General features: G+C 30.5%; 2 protein-coding genes across 3 annotated transcripts; one reads left to right on the forward strand and one right to left on the reverse strand.

The window, feature by feature from the left end:
- The first annotated feature begins 3585 nt into the window (after positions 1-3585).
- On the forward strand, positions 3586-4029 carry LOC136998686 (uncharacterized). Its single transcript, XM_067351769.1, has one exon. The coding sequence runs from the start codon at positions 3586-3588 to the stop codon at positions 4027-4029; it is 444 nt and encodes a 147-aa protein (XP_067207870.1).
- Positions 4030-7883: 3854 nt separating this feature from the next.
- Positions 7884-27616, reverse strand: LOC105679234 (very long chain fatty acid elongase AAEL008004-like). Of its 2 annotated transcripts, XM_067352242.1 has the most exons (7): positions 27322-27616; positions 25110-25195; positions 10125-10315; positions 9372-9464; positions 8977-9033; positions 8531-8773; positions 7884-8196 (listed from the first exon to the last, which is right to left on the reverse strand). In XM_067352242.1, exons 2-7 carry the CDS (start codon positions 25165-25167, stop codon positions 8038-8040), a joined length of 801 nt encoding a protein of 266 aa, XP_067208343.1. In that variant the 5' UTR covers positions 25168-25195; positions 27322-27616; the 3' UTR covers positions 7884-8037. The 2 variants fall into 2 exon arrangements, with proteins under 2 accessions (XP_067208343.1, XP_067208344.1); XM_067352243.1 differs by lacking the exons at positions 25110-25195; positions 27322-27616 and adding an exon at positions 13844-13993.
- Positions 27617-27983: the final 367 nt, after the last annotated feature.

Below are 27983 nucleotides of genomic sequence, written 5' to 3' on the forward strand. Positions count from 1 at the left end.
TTGCGGCCGATTGCGCGAATAGTAACATGGGTTTAACCCATGTTACAAGCTTACCACCTTGTTTCGAAAATTTCAGGTGCGCCATAGAGTCCCGCGACGATCTACCGAGTCCGGAAGCGTTACGCGTAAAAATCGTGGAGGAAGGTGACGCGCGAAAAGCAGATACGCGCGCATGTACATCCAACGCCATGGTAGTAAAGGGACCGCTCGTTAAGCGACGGACGGCGAATCCGAAAAGAAACAAGGAACGTGATTCGAAAGACGGTGAGCGCGGCAAGCGTGATCAAAAAGACAGCAAATCCTTTAAATATAAGTGTCACCGATATCACAAAATAGGACACAAAGCCGCCGATTGTCGAGCATCACTCGAAGATACCGTTGCTCAAAAAGCGGAAGATGTAAGTCTGTTCGCGTCATCGGAAGAAGTGCCCGCACAAAAGACGTTCCAAGTAAAAGACGATAAATCGCGTGAAAGCTGGTGTTTGGACAGTGGGTGTTCTACGCACTTATGTAAAGATAAACGCGATTTTACGGAGATATCGAGCGTAAACTCTGGGAAGTTAAATTTCGCGAATAATGCGTCAACCGAGATAAAAGCGAGAGGCGAGATCTCAATCGCGGCGGAGGTTAACGGTAAACTTAAAAGAGTAAGTGTACGCGATACATTATACGTACCGGATTTGAGAACCAACCTTCTCTCAGTAAGTAAAATTGCAGATAAAGGCTATACAGTAATTTTTGATAGTAAATACGGCAAAGTGATCGACAGAAACGGAAACATCACACTCGTTGCCGATCGCATCAATGATCTTTATTACCTACGCGAAGCGAAGCTAGAATGTAATGCGACGATCAAAAATAAAAAGACGCGCGATTTATTTGAATCATGGCACCGGAGAATGGGACATCTTAACACGCGCGATCTCGCGGAGGGCGTTCGTAACGGAAGCGTACAAGGCATCAACTTAGGTACGTCAAAGAACAAATTTGATTGTGAGATTTGTATTCGAGGAAAAATGACGCAAGCCTCGTTTCCGACAGCGTCCGATAGAAAAACGGAACTCCTAGAAATCGTACATTCCGATGTATGCGGGCCGATGCGCATTGAATCAAATGGAAAAGCGAGGTACATACTTACCTTTATAGACGACCACTCGAAATGGTGCAAGATCAAATTGCTGAAAGGAAAAGACAAAGTTTTGAATGCATTCAAGGATTACAAGGCCTTCGTCGAGAAGCAAACCGGAAGAAGCATCAAATACCTTCAGTCTGACAACGGGAAGGAGTATCGAAGTAAGGCATTCGATCAATTCCTAGCGGAATACGGCATAGGCAGACGGCTGACTGTGACTCACACCCCTGAGCAAAATGGCGTAGCGGAAAGACGGAATCGCACACTCATAGAGATGGCAAGATGTTTGCTGATCCAGTCCGGGTTGCCACCATCGTTCTGGGGAGAGGCTGTAAACACCGCCAACTACATTAGAAATAGATGTCCTTCAAATAGTCTAGACGGAAAAACATCCTTCGAGAAATGGACGGGCAAGACACCAGATCTGCGCCATCTCCGAGAATTCGGATGCAAAGTTTACACTTTAGTTAGAAATCCAAATAAAGGTAAACTTGATAATCGATCGAACAAAGGAATCTTCGTCGGATACTCTGAAGAGTCCAAGGCGTATCGAGTGTGGATTCCGGAAGAACGACGAATCGATGTAACCCGTGACGCGAAATTCTTGGAAAACGACGAGGATCAAATTAGCAACGACTTTGAGGACTTCAGCACAAACGACGAGGAGCACACGGAAAACTCGGAAGGCGGCGAAGTCGAAATCCCTCTAAAGACTTGCGAGGAGGAAATAGAACTCGACAACGAAGAGGATTCCTTAGTCCAAGAAGGCGTCGACGAAAACAATGCGAACTTGCCAAGGAGAGGCCGAGGAAGGCCACGTATAATAAGAACCGGATCCAGGGGAAGGCCCAAGAAGCAATACAACGAATTGTTTTTCGGCGACGGGGACGCGGAAGTTGCGTATCTAGCCGAGATTCCAGTCAAAGAAGCACTGCGAAGCCCAGAGGCGGACGAATGGCTCGCGGCCATGGAATCGGAGCTGAAGTCAATCATCGCGAACGATACATGGATAATCATCGATCGTCCCAAAGATCGCAAAGTCATCAGGAGTCGTTTCGTACTCCGAAACAAGTTTAATAGCGATGGAACCCTGGAACGAAGAAAGGCTCGACTTGTCGCAAAAGGCTACTCGCAGCGTCCTGGCATCGATTTTGGCGATACATTTGCGCCCGTAGCCCGCATGAGCTCTATTCGCATGATAGCCGCACTAGCCGTTCAACATGAGTTGTTCTTAAGTTATTTTGACATTACGTCAGCGTACTTAAACGGCGAACTCGAGGAAGAGATTCTTATGGAATGTCCGGACAATTTCGAAGATATCTTAGAGAGAATCGTCGATCGAGAAAAGAAAGGAAGCAAGATTCACAAGTCATCCACAAAGATGCTAGAGAAATTAGATTGTGGAGAGAAAGTGCTCCTTCTAAAGAAGTCGCTCTATGGCTTACGCCAGGCAGGGCGGCGCTGGCATGTAAAGCTGAGTGAAGTTCTTAAAAGCTTCGGACTTACTCAATCCGCTTGTGATCCCTGTTTATTCTACCTCCGGCGAGAGGAAGACATCCTTATGGTCTTGATCTACGTCAGTGCTCGGAATTAGTCTAAACATTTCAGCCGATTTCCGTGATATACGCCTCCTTTCCTCTCCTTACCGCGCGCGCCGCAGCCGCTAGGGCCAGCGCCGCCGAGCGTTAGGAACGGCACTATCTGATTAGGTTCTGTGAGTAGGTTCTTCTCCCTATTTATTAAAATTTAAAAAAATTTATTAAAATTTATTAAAAATAAATTTTTATTTTTAAATTTATTAAGTGGAAATATTTCAATAGATTTCTACGTCACCCATGAGGTACTAATACTGACACGTTTTTCAAAAAGTGGTTTCTATCTACATTATTGCATCAATTGTTCATTCTCATAAAAGGCCAAGAAAATCTAATTAAGAAAATCTCTTTTATATATTTTTTTTTTAAATTAAGAATTTATTTTTATCTTTAGTGGAATAGGTCTACGGGGGAAACCACTTTAAAAAAAAACGCTTCAGCATTAGTATCTCATGGGTGACGTGGAAATCTATTGAAATATTTTCACTTAATAAATTTAAAAATAAAAAATTTATTTTTAATAAATTTTAATACATTTTTTTAAATTTTAATAAATAGGGAGAAGAACCCACTCATAATCAGATAGTGTCGCTCCTAACGCTCGGCGGCGCTGGCCCAAGCGGCTGCGGCGCGCGCGGTAAGGAGAGGAAAGGAGGCGTATACCACGGAAATCGGCTGAAATGTTCAGACTAATTCCGAGCACTGATCTACGTGGACGACATGCTAGTGGCATCAAAAAGGAATCGGAACGTTTCTAAATTGTACGAATTTTTATCCACTAAGTTTGATGTCAAAAATCTAGGAGCCGTAAGATATTGTCTCGGAATCGAATTTTCGCAAGACCGAGGAGTTATATCCATGAATCAAAGGGGATACTTGAATGATATATTGAGTCGTTTCGGAATGTCCGAATCAAAATCAGTAAAGACACCATTGGATGTCGGCGTGAAACTGAAAAGAAACGAAGACATCACCCAGCAAGACGTGAATCTTCCCTACCGTGAACTAGTTGGAGCCTTGATGTATTTGGCTGTGTGTACAAGACCTGACATCGCACACGCAGTCAGTTATCTGAGTCAGTACAACAATTGTTACGACTCGAGTCATTGGTCCGTTGCGAAACGCGTGCTGAGATACTTGAGAGGCACCAGGGACATCGGATTATCATTTGGAAGAAATACTCATCCACTCGTTGACTACGTGGACGCCGACTGGGCAAACTGTATAGACGACAGAAAGTCCTATACAGGATTTGCTTTTGTCTTGGCTGGATGTCCTGTTACTTGGGAATCTCGAAAGTAGAGGACCACCGCTCTCTCATCAACAGAGGCCGAGTATATGGCCTTGAGTGAGACTACCAAGGAAGCAGTGTATCTTCAAATCCTCCTCGTCGAACTTGGATTGGAAAGCGTTGGAAAGGTAAAGATATTCAGCGACAGCTCTGGAGCCATCAAGTTGGCTGAGAACCCTGTGTTTCACAACCGATCTAAGCATATCGACGTGAGGCATCATTTTGTTCGAGGAATGCTGGAGAGCGGCCGTATCGAGGTCGTTTACAAGTCAACAGAAAACATGGCGGCGGATATCCTTACTAAAGGTTTATCGGGACCAAAACATCGAAAGTGCATTGAACTTTTAGGTGTAGAAAATAGAGTTAACGCGGATCACCGCACGAGCCTCGAGGGGAAGTGTTAGAATTTATGTGGCGATACCCGAGCGGACACATCCCGCGCCATCTCTATCTAAGCTCGAGCGATAGTTTATGCTCGCCGCATGCGCATCTACATCTTTTATCTTCTCTATCCTTGTGGTCGCAACACGAACATTACTAATATATAATAAAAATATTATTATACCAGAAGCGTATGTGTTCAGTTCGCTCTCACCCCGGCCTACTCTGCCCTAAAATATGATATAATCAAAAATATATTTTAAAAAGCATTTGTAGACAAAGAACAGAATAACAGAATAACATTTTTACCTAAAAGTAATATTTAAAAAAATAATAATTATACATATATATATATTCATGTAAATAAACTTTTCAGTTTAATTTAAAATAGAAGTCAACGTTATTGTTATCTTGTATTAATCAAACATTTTTGATAGTGAAACTGTTACTTTGGTTATCAAGAATTGGTCTCTCTTTGATGGCAGAAATATGTCCTTTGTTTATTTTTGAGCACCTTTCTTTATAAATTTCCTGAAAAAAATATGCACCGATAAAATATAATTTTTTTACATTTTTATTTTTGCAGGTATAAATATAAATATTTTTTTACAACTAATTTTATTAACTTAGTTTTTTTTTTAAACAGTAACAAAGTGTGTTTATTTATAAGTTTTATTATTACAAAATTATTTTTAAATTTTATCAATATGTATTATTGCAGCAACTATATATTGAGAAGTTTGTGAATTATTGTTCATCATGTGAATCATTTTCATCAACTAATGTGGAATTCCAGAAGAGCATTCTAAAACATTTTTGGTGGACTTCATTTATACAAACGGTAAAAATATTTTCATCTAATGTGGAACATTTAAAAATATGCAATGCTGAAGATAAAATACCTATATCGTAAAATGTATCTACATCAAAAAATTTTTTTAATACTAAATAATGTAAATTGTCAGCCATAAAAATATTGATAATGATACAAATAGAACCATTACGTAAGATGCAGCAATTATCACGTGCGTCTAAACTGAGCAAGATTCCATGAAACGGAGCGTTTCAGTAAATAAGGTTTCATACTTATCTGATGTTACTTCTCGCTGTTGTCCAAGTAGCTATTTTCTCTCCGATGAAGAGTGTATAATATCCTTGCTATAGTCCAAATATTCTGTTTCACCAAATAAAAAATCTAAAAAATTTTTCAATTTCTAAATTTTTAATAGACAAAATATTCGCACACCAAGATAAAATTTTTGAGACCGTTGTCAAGGGCAAAAAATTGGCATCTGTTTTAAATAATTACTATCGCATAGCAACACAGCTCGTTTTATTGTTTTATAAATGCTAGCAAATGTAAAAAATCTAAAGGCCATATTACACATAACAAAATAAATTATAATTTATTTTAAATTTATTGTAAAAATGTATAGTATTAATAAAATTAATTAGTAATGTAAAAGTATTAGTAATATAATGTAAAAAATCTAAAGCCCATTTTTCAACTATTTTGCATGCGAGCATTTTACTAACTACTAAATTAACAGAATTAATTGTAATTTATTTTAAATTTATTGTAAAAATGTTTAGTCTTAATAAAATTAATTAGTAGTAATTTTTTAATAAATTATTAGCTAGCATAGCATGTTCCGTGCCTCAATGGCTTACGCTGAATTTTCCATTCAGGCCGTTCAATATTTTACATAAACAAATACATTATCATAAAACATTTCGCAATTTATTTCTTTTGTTCTACACTATTTTGATAATACATCTTAAATTTATTATAATATATACGGCTAGGCACGGAACGTGTTAAGGTATAAACGGAAAAATAAGGAATATAAATTATTTTATCAAAATTATTAAAATAACTAAAACGAGACAATTGGAAATTTGCGAAATGGAGTGTTTCAATAAAAAAAGATTTACCTATTTGATATTATCCCTCGCTGTTGTCCAAGTAGCTATTTTCTTACCGATAAAAATTATATAATATTCCTCGCTGTCTAATCCTTGCAGTTTAAATATTCTGTCTCACCAAATAAAAATTTAAAAAATTTTTTAATTTCCAAATTTTCAACACACACTATATTCGCACAAAATATTCGCAGATGAAATTTTTGTCCGGCAGCTCTCGCTATTGCAATCAGAATGATGCAAAGTGCGACAATTGTTAAAAATGCCACTCGACAACGCTAACGGTTCCACCAATCACAAGCTTGTAAAATATAACGCAGCATGTGTCCGCGAATCCGCAGACCGTTGTCGAGGGCGATAACAAATAGGCGTCTGTTTTAAATAATTACTATTGCGTAGCAACACAGCTCGTCTTATTCTCTAATAAATGCTAGCAAATGTAAAAAACCTAAAGGCAATATTACACATAAAATGTAAAAAACCTAAAGCCCATTTTTCTACTATTTTACATGCGAGCATTTTACTAACTACTAAATTAACAAAATACATTATAATTTATTTTAAATTTATTGTAAAAATGTTTAGCATTAATAAAATTAACTAGTAGAAATTTTTTTATAATTATTAGCTAGCATAAAATATATACAACTTAATACAATATATTAATAAAAAAAGTTCATCTTAAAATTTAAACGCATATTTAAAAAAAAAAAAATCTGTATATAATTCTGCACACTCATGCTATTATGCATGTATAATTTTATTATGTATAGTTAAATTAAATGTATAGTTAAATAAGTTCTAATGTCACTTATACAACACAACAAATATTGAAGAAAGTAGAATGATAAACTCACTTACGGAACATTCTTGATATATTAAAATAAATATAACGCTTCTTATACTTAACATTATATTCATATCGTATTGCTCTATAGTTTAAAAACAGTTTTATTACATAGTTTTTTAGTAAGAGAGAGTAATGTGGATAGCTATATAAAAATGTGTTCAAAATAAATTTGAGCTGTTTCTTTCGAATGTTTTAGAAAGGATTAAAAAATACGTCACACGCATGTTGTTTGGTAATTTTAAATAAATTTGTAAAATTTTATTTAAATTATATCTTGTCTACAGAATGTATATATACAAAATCTATAGAATTAAGCATTAATAAAACAATTTGTGTTTTTCAAGTTTTTTAAAAATAAATTATTAATTTTATTAATTGTATTAAAGTATCATTAAATTAAATATACGATGTATCATAATACCATTTTATTAAATATTATCATGTGACGGTAGAGCATGCTGCATTTCTGCCGTGTTTTTGCCGTCATAGCGTGCTCGCCGACAAGTTTGATTTCTACCGACAATCTGCTGTTACACCGTGACAGCAAGTTATGTGCAATCTCTGTATGCATTCTGCCGATATATTATACCAGCATAAAATGTTTGAAATTGGCTCTATTTATGTTGGTAAGCTATGCTCAATTTTTGCCGAATTTCTGCCATTACATAATGATACACGTTATACTCGATTTTTGCTATGTTTCTGACGACATTAACTAAAACGGCATACTCTGCAAGAATATTGACAGCATTTTGTCGATATAGTATGCAGCATATAATTTGCAAAACGTGCTCTGTCTGATTTTGCTATCTGGGACGTTAGTTCGATTGAATTTATTTGTTATTTTTATTAAATTTTTGCGAAATTAAGCCGTTTTTGTCTTATAGGCCTTTTGAAAGAAATTGCTGAATAGGTAGATAAATATGAAAAAAATTATTAGCAAGAAATACGTTAGAGCCTTTGTCATTCGGCAGTCCAGAACCAACGTTGCTATTAGATAGAAACATAGCATTCCAAAGTGCAACTGAAATTTGATAAAGAATTTTAATTATTACATCTGAATCATTATATTATAATAAATCTATAATAAATGTATAATTGTCATTTCTTCCAATCTTTTTTTATTAAATAAACAAATATTATAAAAATATATTCAGCACACTAATTGAAAAGAATAGCTGAGAATAATAAAATAAAACGTTTAAAAGTAATGTCGACATTAAATTCGATTATTAAGTTATAGAAATGCAATCGCGTATTGAAAAAGATTGACGAGAATTAATTGAATATCAATTGAAAGAAATAAAATTTTAATAATCTGTATAAATTATTTTGGCAGTATAATGTTTGATAATTACCAGCTGAATACAGGTCATATATTTCTTCCACCAAATGTACTTTTTGTATTTTGAGCCAAGCGCGGCGATGAAATAATAACTGTACATAATAATGTGAACGACGGAATTCAAAAAAGCTACTACGACACCTTGTTCACCAGGCAGCAATTTCAAGTAGCACCACGAAACAAGGACCGTTACTGTATGGTGATAAACGTGAAGGAAAGTCAATTGATTCTGTTTCTTTCTCAACACCATAAATACCTTCAAAAAGTAGAGAAAAAAATAAACATTATTATATTTTTTAATAGATGTTTTTTTCTTACCTTACTCAACTTTATTTATCTTACTATACATAAGAATAACTATTTTATTAACTACCATAATGATTAACTCATCTGCATTAATTTTATTGTGTATATATGTACATATATATTTATATATATGATATGCATACATTTGCTTACCGTATCTAGAAGCTCGGTGACTTTTGCAAGGAAATACCACAACCCACTTCGTGACAGCTGGACATTCAAAATATACCGACGATAAAATTCGATTTATGAATCACCGACATAAAATTCGATCTATTTTTAGCAAAATTATTTCTTTAAAAAACACATATAGTCGAATCTGTTTGGTTATCATGTAAACAGAAATAAACTACCTTAACACTGTTTAATATCCAAATGATCATGATCAATTTGACCAAAAAAAATTACGCTAAACAAAAAAATATCTCCTAATTAGATAAAATAAATTTTAGCATATGGATCGAATTTTGTGCCGGTGAGGGTATGATACACAACATTACAAATTTATCGTAAATAATTATTGTAAAAATTAAAAAAAAGTGTTTTACCGCTGTTCGTATGTATTTTCTTTGTGACATAGGTAAACGGTGGATATCATTACATCCGTGAAAAGAAAATAGTTGAATATTAAGATCTAAGAGCTGAAATCAATAAATTTTTTTACTACACATCAAATTATTCTAGTTGATTCCTTTACATTCAGTTTTTTTTAAATTTAGATAGTTATGTCAAAACGTTAACTTCAATTAATTAATTTTTAACATGATTTTGAATTTATAAATATATACATATTAATATATTTTCCAGTCATTTACACAATAATTATACTATTTAATATTTATTTTGAAGCTTTCACGATTCACATATCAAATGCTAAAGTAATCTTTTATTGAAAATGGAATAATAGAAAGTGAACAAAGTACATATTGTCACACGTTTTTCAGTGAAAATGTACTTTGTTCACTTTCTATTATTCCATTTTCAAAAAAAGATTACTTTAGCATTTGATATGTGAATCGTGAAAGCTTCAAAATAAATATTAAATAATATAATTATTGTGTAAATGACTGGAAAATATATTAATATGTATATATTTATATAAATTCAATACCATGTTAAAAATTAATTAATTGAAGTTAACGTTTTGACATAACTATCTAAATTTAAATAAAACTGAATGTAAAGGAATCAAATAGAATAATTTGATGTGTAGTAAATGATGTAGTAATTGATGTGTAGTTTAATATTAAACATTAACAGATTTCACGCGCGCGCGCGCAGAACCACAATATTATACTTACCAAAGCTGTTAACCAGACACTGAAAAGTATTTGAAATCCATTGTATAAAATCATTGTTCTATTAAGTTGGAAAGCTGGTCTTTGTTCCATTATTTTTGGTCCAGTTTTTATTGCAAATATTAAATATGTCACAAGAATGCACAATAGAGGATATGGAGATCCCATTAGAGGCCACGTGTCTATCATCGGATCTGTGTCAAAAAACGAAATATAATTCGTCTTACAAAAATTCGTAAAATACGTTTATTGACTAAACAATTTTTAAATTCAATTCAATGTTAGAAGAAAGGAGACGTCAACCTCGAGAATTGCTTGAAAAACGAAACTAATTCCGAGCACTGATCTAATTAATAGTAGGCTATAGCTATATTTCATAAACTATAATTTATTTCTAGAATTAAAATTCTTATAGCCAGTGATGCATTCCAAGCGCACACGGACGCGTGACGTAATCGGTACTCACTTGTGTGCACCGAGCAGCGTGCAGCATCGTACGGTGCTAGCCTGCTCGAACTTGAATCACTGCTTATAGCTGTGGTCAGGAAATAATTATTGTAAAAATAAAAAAAAAAAATGTTTTACTGCCGTTCGTAGATAGTTTGTGACGAAGATAAACGATAGACATTATTACATCCGTAAAAAAAAAAAAATAATCGAATACCGCGCTCTAATAATAATGAAACAGAGTCTTACTAATAATGAAACAGATAATCTTGCTAATAATGAAACAGTGTCTTCTGCTATCGAGTTAAATACGAATGAAAATATTTATGATCATTTAATGCATGTTGAAAGTGAACAAAATCTTGAAGTCAATGACATATTAATCGTAGATAATGATTGTAGTAGTACAATCAGTAATGACATATCTTTGGACACTGTAAATCAGGCATTTCAAGAATCTTTAGCATCAGCGTTTATAAAATGTAATCTGACCCATACACAGGGGAATATAATCTTAAATACATTACGATCACATAAATGCCATACGTTTCTACCAAAAGATACAAGATCATTACTTAATACGCCGCGTGACAGAACTGCAGTTTGTTCAATGTACCCAGGACAATACCTTCATATTGGTTTTGAAAAAGGCATTAATAATATTCTGAAGAAAACTTCACCGAATCAGATTCCTTCCGTTTTTGAAGTAGACTGGAGTACCGATGGCGCAAAATTAAACAAATGTGGGACAATGCAAATTTGGCCGATCTAAATTTCAATAAGCAATATAAGTAACAGCAAACCGAAAATAGTGAGTATTTATATGGGGAATAAAAAATCAGGTGACATTAACTTATTTATGGATGAATTTGTAACTGATGTATTGCAAGTTTTTGAAAAGGGCGGTATAACATTTAGTCATCAACAAATTCCCACTACACTGAGAGCATTCATCGCAGATGCTCCAGCACGTTCTTGGTTATTGAATCATTATGGGCACACATCATCATGCATGCGGAAAATGTAAAGTTGTCGGCATACGATATGAGCAACGAATGATCTTAGGTACGAATCATCGTTTAAGAATCGATGAGGAGTATATTCGGATGACAGACCGCGATCATCATAAGGGAAAAAGCCCTTTATCTCGATTACCAATGGGAATGGTAACACAAGTTCCCGTAGACTATTTGCACTTAGTGTGTACAGGAGTCGTGAAGAAATTGTTAACGGCGTGGATTACGGGCAAATGTGATAAAAAGACAAAATTATCAGGCCGAAACCTAGATGTAGTATCAAAACGACTTGAACTTCTTTCCCATTATTGTCCACGGGACTTCGCCAGAAAACCTAGGTCATTGAGCGACTATTCGGATTATAAAGCCACAGAGGGACGACAGTTTATTTTATATACTGGGCCTACAGTAATGCTTGGCATTATGGAAAAACAAACATGTATTCATTTATTATTTCTACATACAGCAATTCGTACGCTTTGCAGTAACACATTTTCGAATATGTCTCTGTTATAGTGTGCAGAAGTAGCACTTAAAAAATTTATTGAAAAATGTCAAGTTTTCTATAAACTTTCTTTTATGTCATACAATGTGCATGCTTTGCTACACCTGGTGGCAGATGTCAAACGCTTTGGTCCGCTTGACAGTTTTTCTGCTTTTAAGTATGAAAATAATATGCAATTCTCAAACGCTCGTATAAAAAACCTCATCAGGCTTTACAGCAATTTGCCCTCAGACAGGCAGAAATAAATAATCATGAGCGGAAAGAACATTCCGCACACAGTAGTGCAACAGTTATACAAATGTTCGACCGGCATAGCGAAGGTCCTCTTCCATTAGGATTTTCTCCTACACATTGTCAACAGTACACAAAGATACAAACCGGAAGTATGTATTTTAATGTTACTTCACTTGGCAACAAATGTTGTATTTTAAAGGATTCTTCAGTATGTGTCATCGAAAACATACTAGAAATGAATGAAAGGTACCATTTTGTGGTAAAGAAATTCGAAATTATGGAAGATTTTTATGATGTGGGTATTTCATCATCATCATTAGATATTTATAAATGCTCTGCGTTATCAAGCGATCTTTATGTAATACCTATTACTGATGTGCGGGCAAAATGTTACATGATGTTATATTGGAAAACTATTGATGACGAGAGTTCTGATTCCAGCAGTGATTCCGAAACCGATAAGCCGGTTGCTGGTGAATATGTTATATCAGTTCTTTTATAGGAACTATAGGAACCTACAGTAACAAAAAAACACTTAAAGGAGATAATGAAAAATAAAAGGGCAAAAACATGAGTATATACACAATCCAATATTATTAAATAAAAGTGATGAATGAATGTTTCCTCGAAATAACTCAAATTGTATATAAAACTTGTATAGTATTCTAACATAGTAATATTATTCGTAACATTGTACATATTCCATTTTTACAAGTTCCTTACTGTATTATATTTTATTAGTGTATAAATTATATTACAAATTTTGTGTAAATAAAATTAAACAAGATACGTCTATTAATGCATTGGTCAACCGTATAAATTACATTGTCAAAATATGATGATATTGATTTCTTTCATCAATGCAGAGATAATCCATTTAAAAATCAGTAATATTTGTACGCAGCAAAATGTTTGATAGCTGATAAGAACAGTAGAAATCGCCATTAAAAAGATGATAAAAGTATTTACTGCGGCATTTAAATGGAATTTTATGCATGGAGTTTAACTTCTTTAAATTCTTTTACTTTTATACATTTAAAGGTAGTGAGACTCATTGAATGATGAATAACCAACGCAAAACTCATATACGTCGTAAACAAGCATTCCTTTCTAAGGCTGGAGTTGCTAACAGTAAGGTTCAGAGGTTGAAACAATTTCGTTTAAATCAGTAAGTTCTGTAGTTGATATTATGAACTATCTTTTATTGATATTATGAAAATTTATTGCAGATATTGAAAAAAATAGTAATTTAAAAAAATTTCTAGTAATAGAATAAAATATTGAATTTCAGAAACGTTCAACGTCCTACGAGGAATATTACAAAACCAAAGAAGTATGTGACGACTTTAAGTCAGACGAAGCACCGTCGTTAAGAAAGAAAAAAAAACCAGAAACAGAGAAACCAATTAATCTCGATAAAGATGTCGATGAAATTCGCAATGCGCCAAACGATGCTTCTACAGCAATTCTTCCAAGTCAGGAGTCAGAAAGAAGCAACATGTGAACAACTTGGTCCTCACCGATTAGAGACGACGTAGCAGTTACGAATGAAAAAGTTGCGGTTGACCGCAGTTACACGCAACTGATGTCAGGAACTTCAACTTCCATTACACGTGTTGGTGGTATGTCACTTAATATTCGACATGTGAGATGTAATATGTCTGTAATGATTTATAAAAATAGCTTCCATATGAAAAGCCTTGTAAAAGAAATGTGTTTATAAACTAATTATTTGACTGAAAAATAATGCACTTGAAATTTGAAATACAATTGAAATCAATTTCTTGAAGATAGAATGTAATTTACGTGGAATGTTAATGTAATGGAATGTTAAGATGTCTTAAAATTAATTTTAAAATTTTGATTTCACTGCTTACGTTTGAGAAAAAAGAAATATTTTTGAGGTGAAATCTTTGCAGTCAATGAATGTAACATCTCTGAAATAGTTTTATATTATAATTATAAAAATCTTTAATAATTTATTTAGTTCATTCTTATTACAAGGCAACTCGAAAGCACTAATAGAGCATCCACTTTTACCGAAGATCAAAGCGTGTGTCCTGATGATTCCGGAACACTAAATCCACTGTTACATTTGCAAAGTCTGCAACAAATGCCGCAAACAAGCGGATGCACTGGAGGATACTCTGAAACTATTATGGGAAATTATTGCTATCAACGGCATGATAGATATGACGGATATGACTATCCATATCCTTCAAGAGATAATTATTATCATGAAACAACACAACATGAGCATGCAACACAACATGATCATCAGCGTAATTAGAATGCTATAATAGGGCAAGTGATAATTTTTCTATTTATTTATAAAATGTTGAATTCCTTTTGAAATGTAAGACTATAGATTTAAATATATAAACGCAGTTTAATAGTTATATACTTTAGTACATTAGTTACGACTTTTATTCTTTGTATACAATAATTTTTTGATCGAATTAACTGAAATTAGTTGATCCGGTAAACAAAATATACATTTAAAAATGTTATTAGTGTTCGTAAAACAATTAGAGTAGAAACGAAAAAATGTTTAAAGTTTCAATTATTACGTGTTTTAACAGTTATGTGCCATTTATAGTTTCTCTGTGTGGTCTGCGCACATCACTTAAGAGATATAGATATCTTTAAGTTACCATAATATTGACTATTTGACACTTTCAGTTTCCTGTTAGCTGGAAAATTCAAGTTACATGATCGATATCTGAGTCATTTTGAGTAATATGATGACGGGATTAGTATTTATACTTGTAATACATTGAAAAATTCGACATGTACTTGTTCCAAAACCAAAAAAAATCACTAATTTAGTCGTAAATAATTCTACAAGTTACATAAATACTACACATTTTGTATATACATGCAGCGAATGTATAGATATTTTTGGATAAATAGATAAAAATAAATTCTTAGAAATAATATTATTTCTAAGAAATAAAAATAAATATGTTATACGTTTTAGAGAATTCAATAACATGAGGAAGCAGCTAGAAAATATGCCGACGAAAGAAGATTTCATGTAAGCTTTCTGAATATGTATTTTGATAATAATATTAAAGTATATATGTATATGTGTGTGAATAATGAAAATGTCTTATATACGGTACATGCGATCATAGTCAAAATTAATATTTTTTTACGTCTTGTATTCTTTCTGGGTCTATAAAAAATTTGGTGTTTTGATTAGTTTAGTTTTCTAATTCGGTTGTTTAATTAGTCAAAATGTCAAACGTAACGGAAATAATGTATGGCCGTGTTTACGGAAGGCGGAAAATATGTGATCACTATGATGAGTTTGTAAAAGTTTATATTGGTTTATATTTATTAATTTTTGTCTCACGAGGACACGGTTGGTGCCGAGACATAATTGATTGCAAAAACGTAACTCTATGTCTTATATATTTCAAGAGATTAGTAATTATCCATATTCATATAAGTTTAAAAAAAATAAACGCATCTAAATGATATATATACTGAGTACTTGAAGCTGAACAGACAGGGCAAATAAAAGTAATAGCGATATTTTTTAAAAATACAGTCCATCAAATAAGAAGTTCAGCTTCAATATCAGTTGCTATGTACATGGTCTGATGGAATATAAATATATACATGGTACTAATTTTTCTGTATTCTGATTCGTCACTTCCACTTTTTAGAAAATTCCAAGATGCGATGGCCAGCCTTCCGACGAAGCAAGATTTTATGTAAGTTTTTCAGTCGTATAAAACATAATATCTATATTTTTATTTTTGTAACTGCTTGTATATTTGTTTGCGATAAATGTGGATAGCTCTATTGCACTACTAGTGAAAGATCATACCCATATAACATCGGACATTCTATGAATATACATTTTTGTTCCATAATATGAAAATAATATCTTGTATGTCAAATGTTTATACATTACATATACATAATTTGGATGTATATCACAATATATGTATGACATGTATATTTATTGATGTATTTTATATGTATTGTTGCGTCCTCGCCGTTTTGATTTTCGTCGCCCGATATCGCGTTTGACAGCTGATAGAACCGCGATCGATATATTGATTTGCGGAGTTAATAAAAGAGGATAGTTGCTAGGAAATAGTAAATGTTTAACAGTTACTAGGATATTGTAAATAAACAAGTTGTTGCTAAGAGAATGTTAACAAGGAGACAGATGTCAGATTTTCGGGAGCTGCAGAAAAGTGCGGACGTGTTTCTGCTAGCTCAGCGGTGTACCATTTAAACGAGCTTGTTCTGTGTTTTACCCTTTAGTGGTTGAGTGAAATAAAGTTCTGTTGTGTTCGTAAAAGTGTTCTGTAATTTTGTGCGTACCGTTTGTGACGGAAAGACTGTTCGCGGGCGCAACAGTATATATAGTACAATGTATGTCAAATGTTCATACATAATATGTATATACTTTGACGTACATAATATGTATATATATTGCTGTACATTATATATACATACAATATGCTATTGTTAAGTACATACATTGCACATACATAATTTGTATATACTTTATTAAACGTAATATGTACATACATTAGATATACGTAATTTGTATATACTTTGATGTATATAATGTGTATATATATTGCTGTACATTATATATACACATACATTATGCTATTACTAAGTACATACATTGCACATACATAATTTATATATGCTATACTATGTATTATGTATATTTATTAATAGATATTATAGTTTATATTATTATATATATTTAATAATAGATATTACATATCCATAGTACGCATATAAATATTAATTTGCACATGTCTTACTGAATTACTATTAATATAGCTAAGAAATCTAAGAATGGTTGTAATATAATGTATATAATTTAATATATTTTATATAATATATCTATTATATAAAATAATATTACAAGTTAGCAAGCATAATGATTTTTTTATAACCATTACTTCTCAGCTACATTAATGGAAATGCAACAAAATATGCAAATTATCTATATTTGCGCGATTTATATACATGAAATTAGAAAATATATATTTTATATATGCTACATTGTACATATATGTACAATGTACATGTTATGCATAGTATATTATATATATGCAATGTATATGTATTTAGAAATATATATTATTGTATATGTGTAAAGCTCTGGCAACTCTTTAATTAACTTTTCAATTAACAAAATGAATATTTTTTTATTGCATTAGGCCCAATGCAATAAAGAAAAATATTTAAAGATAGAAATATTAAATAATATAAGAAAAGGAAAAAAAGAATTTATTCTTTTTCTCTTATTTAATATTTATTCCTATTCCTAATATTTTCTCTGTTGTGCGTTGGACCTTAGGCCGGTATTCATAATAGTCCGTTCTTATATTCAAGATTGTCTTAAGTACGGACTTATATTCGCTCTCTTCGTCAGACACAATCTATGTGTTAGACTCCGGAACATATTTTTATTTCGGTATAGAAAAAACGTTAAATTTATTTTGTATAAAGCATGGAATCAATATCGAACAAAATAAAAAGTTTTTATTAACTGTCAATATTGATGGTTTACCTTTAAGCAGAAGTTCTAATAGCTCGTTATGGCCTATTTTATGCTCGGTAAAATCAATAAAAATTCTTATAAAACAAGTATTTTTAGTTGCTTTATATCATGGTTCAGAAAAACCGAAATCTGCTAATGATTTTCTTAAAGATTTTGTAAATGAATGTATTCATCTATCAAATAATGGAATATTAATAAATTCTTTTAGATATAAATTCCGAATTTTAATGTTAATTTGTGATTCACCTGCAAAATCATATGCTTTAGCTATTAAAAGTCATACAGGCTATTTTTCTTGCACAAAATGTGATGAAGAGGGTGAAATGTTTAATCATGTACTATGCTTTACGGAAACAGAACGTTTTTGCAAAAGAACCGATATTTCACTTAGAACTGCTGCTCAAGAAGAACATCATATTGGCAAAAGTATATTATTAGATATACCAAACTTTAATATGATAAACAGTGTACCAATAGATTATATGCATAATCTCTTATTAGGTGGCATGAAAAGACTTCTTTGCCATAAACGGTATGGATGGATTTATGGTAAACCACCTCATAAATTACGAGCTTCTAATGTAAATACAATTTCGGAAAATCTTCTAAAATTAAAGCAATATGTTCTTTATGAATTTTCAAGAAAAACACGTTCTATACTTGATTGTAAAAGATATAAAGCTACGGAATTTAGATTTGTTTTGCTCTATGCTGGTCTATTATTTTAAAAGACGTTTTGTCATCTAAAATTTACAATAATTTTATTACATTAAATCTTGCAAGTTCCATAATGATAAGTCAATATTATTCGAGATTTGAAAACTATGTATTATATGCTCATAATTTGATGAAACATTTTATTTGCCAATCTATTAAAATTTACGGTCCAAACTTTGTATCACACAACAGTGGCGTAGCTAGGAAAGAGTTTCGGGGAGGGCTATAGCTTTAATTTGTTACAAATTATCACTATTAATTAGACACATCTGCACGGTATATTACCCACACTTAGCGCGACCCAGAGCCAACGACGGGGACGTGATGGGTTCTGGCTCCATTTTACTTTTTTTTTGTTTTTGAGTAATTTTATTTATTTTAATTTTTTATTTATTATTTTTATCTTTTTTTTGTTTTATATTTATATATATATATATATATATATATATATTTTTTTTTATATAATTTTTATGCTATGTTCACGACTTTATTCATTTGAGTTTGATTTTAAAAACCAAATTTTATATTTAAATTAAAACAAAATTGTAATATAGAACTGTGAATGTTTTTTAACATTGAAATTTTTAACATTTAACAAAAAAATTTAAACGTAGAATGCCAATTTTTATATATTATACTCGTGTGAAGTTAATGTTATTACAATCTATAATTGTATTCGACGATTCTTTTTAGTTAAAAATTTATTAAGCAAAATGTCATCATCGACATGTAGTTCCCGATGAATGCTCATTAAAGCAAGACCAGTAAGTCTCGTTTGTCCAGTACTATTTCTTAAATAGGTTTTTAATCTTTTTAATGTTGAGAAGCTGCGTTCGACTGTTGCTGTAGAAATCGCTAAAGTTGCTAATATTTGCAGTAGTGTGTGCAAATTGGGCAAAAGTCATTGTCGGATCTTTATTGTATAAAAATATTAGATTTTATTTTCACGGAAATAAAATAACTATAATAAATAATAGTCGGAAACTATATTAAACTATAATAAAATAAGTCGGAAAAAATATAAACTCGATGAACTGTAAAGGTAGTAAAAGATTTTGACGACTGGACTACGAAGGAAAGCGAGGCATACGTTTCTGAGTGAAGCATATTAAATGCGTGAAACAGCATATATGACAGAAATTCACTTTTGTGATCAGCTATGAAATTATTAAAATTATTAAGAATTTCGGGGGGGGCTGCAGCCCCCACAGCCCCCCTGGCTACGCCACTGTCACACAACATACATAACTTCTTGCAATTAAGTGATTGTGTAAAATTATATGGTTCACTTGATAATTTTAGCGCTTTTCCTTTTGAAAATTACATGCAACAATTAAAGAAAAAGATTCGCAAATCTGCTTTACCTTTACAACAAATCATACATCGTGTGTTTGAGGAAAGTAATATTCAACATAGTTTTTCTAATATTACGAACAGTGATTCTGTAAAGCTATTGATAGAACATTCCAATGGTCCTTTAACAAATAATTGCACATTTCCACAATACAAAAGAATACAAATAAATAATTATTACTTAGATATTTCAAAAAAAGCTGATAAATTTGTAGAATTAAACAATAATGTAATAGTTAAAATTGAAAATTTTGCTCCTTGTGAAAACTCTATGTTTTTATTAGGCTATAGATATAGTAAACAAGGTAATTTTTATTCAAAGCCATGTTCATCATCCTTATTTAATATCCAATATATAAAGAAGGAAAATAACTTGAGGTATGGAACATTGACTTTATCAAAAGAAAATTGGTAGTGTTACCTTACAAACACAAACTTGTTTCATTTCCATTGTTACATATATAAATTATTGCTAATTTTAAATTGATTTAAAAAATGTATAATATTAATTGTGCTAAAATTTGTAATAATTTTTTTTTAAATAATATATAAATATGTGTCTTATTAATCATTATTAATTATTATTAGATTAATTTTTTTCATATTTTACGTTTTAAAATCTTTACACGCATAAAAATTTTATTCTTTATTATAAATAAGTAAAAGTGTGAAATTAGTTGTATTCTATAAACTTGTTTATTTACATATTGTAGTATGTAATATGTATTTCTTTTGTTGTAAAATATTCTACAATAATCTAATCGTGATGACAAGATGAGCTGGATTGTCGTAAAATTTGATGGTGAAGAAACAATAGAAGCTGTACCGAAAACATAATATATCGAAAAAAATTCACAATGTTATTGGCCACCTGAAGGCACTGTGAAACATGTTATAATAGACTTTATAAAAAAGAAACATCATCCTGCAGCAAATTGGATGCTCTATGAAGCAAGTGTTTTGGGTATTTATGGTATAAACACACACACACATACACACATATATATATATATATATATATATATATATATATATACAATACACACACACACACACACACACACACACACACACACACACACACACACACGCACGCACGCACGCACGCACACAAATATGTGGCAAATATATATTTTGCACTTCATAAATCTTTTATGTGTATATTTATATAACTGTATTGTATAAGTATTAGTGATATCTATTGCTTATTATGATAATTTATTTAACTATAAGAAATACAAATTCCGCATTTATTTCTCATATTTATAATCTAATTTTAATTGAATTATAAATTATTTATTTAAAATTCTATAATTTTTTATAATTTTTTAATAATTTTTTAGACAACTATAAAAAAGCACAACAGAAAGCTAATAAAGCAAGAAATACAAACATTCTTTCTTCCAACAATGAAGAGTTGAAACAAAAAAAGAAACATAATCGGAAAAAGAGTAGAAGGCCCCAAAATAAATCTAATAGTGAATATGAACTGTCCTCTGAAACAGAAATATCATCAGACGATTCAGTATACCCTGACGTTCCAATTGAACAAATAAATTCAATAGTAAGAAGCAATAGTAAAGAATATGATGCTAACATAAAATTACATTTACGTAATAAAAAAATTAAAAAATATTTTCATAAATATTATAAATTTTATTTATTATCTGTATTTTAAATATTTTTAATAAAAAGTATTTTAAATAAAGATAATTTATATTAAAAAATACAAAAATATATAAAACATATAAGAGAGAAAAGTTTAAAATTCTATTTGCACTTTTTTTTATTACTTTAAATTAATACTAATTTAATATTTGTAACAGCTATTAATCTATTAAAAAAGTATATAATTATATAAAAAAGATATATTTAATTCTTTTTTAGACATGAGAGTAGAAAATAACACTCGTAAGAATAATCAGTCGAAAGTTATTACTCATGATACTACTTCTACTTGTGGTATTACTCTTCCTACTTCTAATACTGCATTATCATATAAATTTGGCTCGACTTTAGAACAAAACTTTCGAGAGAAATAGTTCGTATTCGATATATTTTACAATTTATCATATAGTACACTATAATTACATAAATGATGAAAGGTTAAATTTCCCGCGTTATTACATCCCCGCGACATCAGCGTCATTAAGGTTCTGTTTTTAGCAGTAGAGTCGCGGAAAGCGATTGCGTCATACAGTTTCTTTTAATTTTATCGTTCTTCCTACGTATAAGTTATCACACGTATAAGTTATCACACGCACCTAAAGTGCATCAAACATTGTATTTACTTTATTTACATTGTATTAAGTATACCAAGTAAAAGTGCTTTTTGTTCTACGAATATTATTCGTTAATACTTATTCACAACAATAAATAAATATAATTTTGTAATTAAATTCTGGAAAAAATATTACTATACAATACTTAGAATCAATTATTTACATTTTAGAGTTTGAAAAACGAGTTTTCAGAGAGTTGCATCTTCTCAGTTTAAAAATTGATGATATTTCTGAAGGTATAAATGCTTTATTAAAAAATAAAGCAGATGAAGTAAAACAATCTGTATGTAATGAAATACCCGAAATTATACAATCATTTCTATTAAATAAAAATTCTTTGGCTGAATTCGAAGATTGGTTAATGAATTCAGAAGATAATAAGACAATTTTGGTAAGAGAAATCAAAATATTTTTCTACTAATGTACAATAGTGTCAAAAAAATAATAATATTATAACATATTTAATATTTTATAATTTTTTAATATATTTAAATTTTTATGTCTAACTAGACTTTATGTTTAACCTTTTTTTTATATTTAACAAAATCTGTAAAGATTATATATACAATATATTTAATAATATAATTAATTTGTAATATATTTTATTTGTATATTTTATATTTTCTATATGTCACCTTTTTTTACATTTAAAAAGATTGTAAAAATTATACTATTTTATTTGATAATATTATTTAATTATATTATACTATTATATTATATACTATTATATTTAAAATATAAATAAATAATGATCTTATTATTTTAGTCTCAAAATTTAAGCCGTATTGGAGGGTCTTGTATTAAAGAAATCGTACGGAGAATAATGTATCGTGTGTTTACCAATGAAGTTGGTATGTCTTATTCTTGGGAAGGAGCTAAGAAAAAAAAAGTTTTCAAAAATTTAGCTGTTGCATCTGTTATTCTCTGTAAGTTATTAAATTATTTTTATAAGTTTTATAATTATTTTTATTTTTGTCTTTTTCAATTTTAACAAAAATAAATATAATAAAGTATATTTTTTTAATGGAACTATGTAAAATAATATTCTTAATGTATGTAAAATTAAAAAACAAAGGAAACAAAAAGAATGTTTAAAGAATTGTTTAAAGAAATATCATTTATATTTATAAAAATTGTAAATAATTATCTTTATTTTTTATTTATATTATATATATATTATATTTATAGTATATTTTATTATTTATTTATTGATATATACACATATATGCATAGACACTATTAATAAATTTATAATATTTTTGAAATATATATATACAAATATGTTTTTTATAATATTTTGTGAAAATATTTACAGCTGCTGTACCTTAATAAAAACGCTCAAGAATGTACAGATTCAGAAATAATATGTTTTATAAAAGCGTGGCTTGTAAGGAGTAAAGATCGCTTTAACAATAATAACAAAGACAAAAATATAGCTCCTCAAAGAGTTTATTTTATGACTTGTATCTAATGTATGTACACTTTGTATACACATGGTATATACAGGAAATGTATATACATAATACATGTACATAGATTGTACTTATCATATACATATGTATGTATCATGGATCTCCTATGTACATTAATCCGGTTTCATTTGCACATACATTTCATATTCTTTATATACATATTACATAAGGAACTATTATATATACATAGAATATACAATATACATAAATGTATATACATTGTATGTACTAAGTATATCTTAATGTTTTATGAGATATATATAAAAAACAACCATAAATGAAAAATAGCCATTAATGCGAACCTTGGGCCTGGTGTAATGTTAGTAATTTTTCTATATTTGGTTCTATTTTTGTCAGTAGCAGCCTTAAGTCTCCGCGTTTAACTATTTGCAGTCTGTTCCTCTTTTCTGTCAACAGATTTGTGACCGTACTAAATCCACGTTCGACTAAATAAGATGAGGGTAAGGCGATAAAAAATTGTTTTGCCATAGTCCATAGTCTTGGATAAACTAACGGTATTTGTTTTTGCAGCCAAAAGTCTTGATATCCACTTTTTACGAATTTTAATTTTATTTCTTCGTTTGTTGATAATTCAATCAATTCTTCTTGCAATAGTAATTCTGATTCTTCAGTATTTGAAAGTGGGTTTAAAACCCAATCGGGAATTTTCATGTTAAAAATATCTTGAAAGCGATTATTAAAATCATCATGAAGTGCTTCCAAGTATTGACAATAAGTTAAAATGTCTTCGTTATTTTTTTTATCGAGGCAAGATTTGAAAACTGATAAAATTCTCTACGTCCTAAGTTACGTTTGTACAAGACTAGTTTTGACATAAACGCAGAAATAATACTTTTAGTTTTGATCAAATTGAGCTCGTCTCCTTGCAACCGTAAATTCATTTCATTAAACTTATTATACAAATCTGTCAAATAAGCTATGTCGTTTTTAAACTTCAGTAAATTCTCTCGCAACGAATCATTTTTGTTTTCAAAAATCTCTATAACTGAATCAAAGATATAAAATCGATTTAAGCAGGTACCCTTTGACAGCCAACGTACTTCTGTGTGAAGTAGCAAACGATTGTAATCTTCATCGTTTTCAATGCAAAGATGTCCAAACAATCTGTCATTGAGAACACTACTTCTAATTTTGTTAACAGCTGTAATTATGTATTGTAATGAACGATGCAAGCGATCACTGAGATTTTTCGCAACCATATGGAAATTTAACTTATTTCTCTCTATTTGATAGATTAAAATTCTTAACTAATATTTATTTCAATGCTAAAGCAGTATGAAATATAGAAAGTCATATATTTTCACACCGCTTCAGCATTGCGACAAAAGTATCAATTAAGAATCTTAATCAATCAAATAAAGAGAAATAAGTTAATAAATTTACATGGACTTACCTTTAAGGTTTTGCAAAACTTCAGTGTAATTGTTGACTAAATGTTGTAGGAGAGCCATGGTAGTAATTGTTCACGTTACGTAAAATCTGTAAAAAAAAATTTGAAGCGTAAGTACAAAATATACTTGTTTTACATTCACATATTTTTAATGTCTACTATATGCGATCAATGATAAATTAAAAAATTTTTTATTTACATTTTTATTTTAAACTTATAAAATTAAAGAAGTAAAATAATTTAAAAGTTTATTTTTTTATCCTGATAAAATATTAACTTTTTGTTTTCGTGTTTAACATAATTTTCATAAATAAAATGCACATTTAATAAAATACTCTTTATAGAATACTAAAATTTATAAATTATGACAGTAAATGACAACACCGCTACTAATAAAAAAATAGAAACTTAATTATATTGTCATTTATAATAAACATAGTTGAAATTATTACACGGAGAAAATTTTATATCCAAAATTACTATAATACGGCAGTAGCTGCGGACCATCAAGTAATTATAAGTTTAAATGCTATAGCTATTTTTTTAAAAACAATAATGCAACGTAATTTTTACACTTTTTCATAGTAAAAATTTTAACGCTACGAAGGCAAAACTTGTTGGATGAAAGTTAGCATTGTAAATAAAAGTAAAAGATAAAATATCAAGTAAATTTTTACTGCATACCATAGTAAAAATAAGTTTTTCTTACTTCAGAATATGGCATGAGCGCTGGTTCCACAAAAATTACTCTATCTATGTGATAAAAAGAAGTGTTGCCATAGTAAAAGTTACGTCAAAATCATGTAAACATTTCAAATTCGGTAACTAATTGTTAAAGACCATCACACGTAAAAAACTTTTAGTCGTAGGATTGGTGGGAAAAGCGATAGGCGTTGCCTGCCGCTTTTCCCATCGGTCGAAAGGCGCAGAAACAATTGAACGCTGCAGCCAGACGCGTACGTTTCCACGAGCTCAGTCATAAAGCCTTATATTATAATTTCATTAATGCTGTGTCGTTTCAAGTGCTGTGAAAAAAGAACACCTAAGTGCGGTAAGTAAACCTAAGTTTGGTTTACAATCTTTATGAATCTTAGAATTCTTTCAATCTCTGCTATCTCATAATCAGTGTTATTCTCAAGTAGCACGTTTCATATACATTTACTAAACATATACATATAACAACATTGAACACGTTTAGACTTACGTTCCAAGACGTCCTCCCCAAGGAAAATTTTACTCGATATAATATAGTATACGTTATGTGTTGAGAGATAACGTTATGAGAGATAACTTCTAACAGCATAAAAAAATTTAAATAACTAAAATTAAAATTCCATATTTTTTTGTCTAAAAATTATTATTTCAATATTTCGATTATCCGAATTTCATTTCAATTGTTATAATTTTCAATGTAATAAATGTTTAAATTTGTTTCACTTAAAATTTTTAGATTAATGAGTGGAAGTGGACTGATCCAGTTGCTGCATCTCAATCACATACTGGCTGTAACAATAAAACTGCTACTAGCACCTTCTCAAATACAAAGTCGTCGTTTCTATCTGTGGGACTAACTAAGACGATAGATATAATATATGGCGATACGGTATTTTATTTTTTTTTCTTATTTTAATGTAAAAATAGGCTTTATTTTTAAAGATTATGCAAAACAAAATTAACTTTCCCTTTTTTATTTTCGTAGACATTTGAAAATGAGAAAGAGTGTGAGAGAGAAGATTTAACACCGCTTCAAACTCCTTAGAACACAGAATCTAGACAGTCTTTCTTTTCTATACAATCGCCAGTGGCACCAGTTTAGTATACATTATTATTTTTATAATTAGAAGAAAACTTATTAACGTATCAAGCTAAAGTATTTGATCAAGCTAAAGTATTTTTACGTAATACTTAAACCTTTATCTCAATATGTGTTTATACATTTGTACAAATTGTTAATTCTAGATTTTGACTGAAGATTTATCAAATAGTTCTGAGGTAGCTGAAATTATTCAATCACAACAGCAACTGGATAGTACTCAACATAGAATTAGAGTTAATGATAAGACGGTTTGTTATCTCCAACATAATTATAACATTGTAGTTTTGATTTATTCTTTCACCTAAAAATAATAAAAAAAAAGAAAGATCAGGAGAAAAAATAATGAAAGAAAACATAAAAAATACATTTTTTAAATGCAAATTTCTTATGTGTACTCACCCTTTCTTTAACTTTGCGGATTAGTTTTACAAATTCTGGGATGAAAGAACTTTGTGATTATTGCCTCCTCTCAAAATTAAAGAAGTTTAGATACGATTCACTCCGTATGCGTCTTTCTCATCCGTGTTGAGATGAGCGTCCCATGAAAAACTGATCGTTAATGAGTAAGGAATACATCTCGAGCAGTTCTTATAAAGGATATTTCTCACGCATGCGCGGTGCAGCACCAATGAAAGTGGTGTATATGAGTCATGTAGGGGATAGTGTTGGGCGCTGTTGAGCATGAAAAGAGCTGCCTTCTGATATTCATTATCAGTATTGAAATTTATAATTTACATTACCTACCTGTACAATTTTAATACTGGTAGTGAATATCAAGTGATATCACAGTTAAGCTTAGAGGGCAACAAAAAATTTTTCAAAAATATTTAAACAAAAGGCCTGAGAGTACCTTTTTTTCCTGAATTAATATTTCATTGCCAATTCATGACCAATTTTCAGACACATGCGAAATAAAACATCTAACTTTCTTTTACATGTTTACAATAAAATTGTGATAACAGTATAGTCCTAATCGTTATCTGAAATAAACCGTTTCCAAAAATAAGTAATTCAAGAGAAGAATTATTATTGTCTTTAAAGGCTGTAAAAAATGTAAATAT

Source organism: Linepithema humile, chromosome 3 (assembly GCF_040581485.1).
Source record: "Linepithema humile isolate Giens D197 chromosome 3, Lhum_UNIL_v1.0, whole genome shotgun sequence".
NCBI classification, from domain to species: domain Eukaryota; kingdom Metazoa; phylum Arthropoda; class Insecta; order Hymenoptera; family Formicidae; genus Linepithema; species Linepithema humile.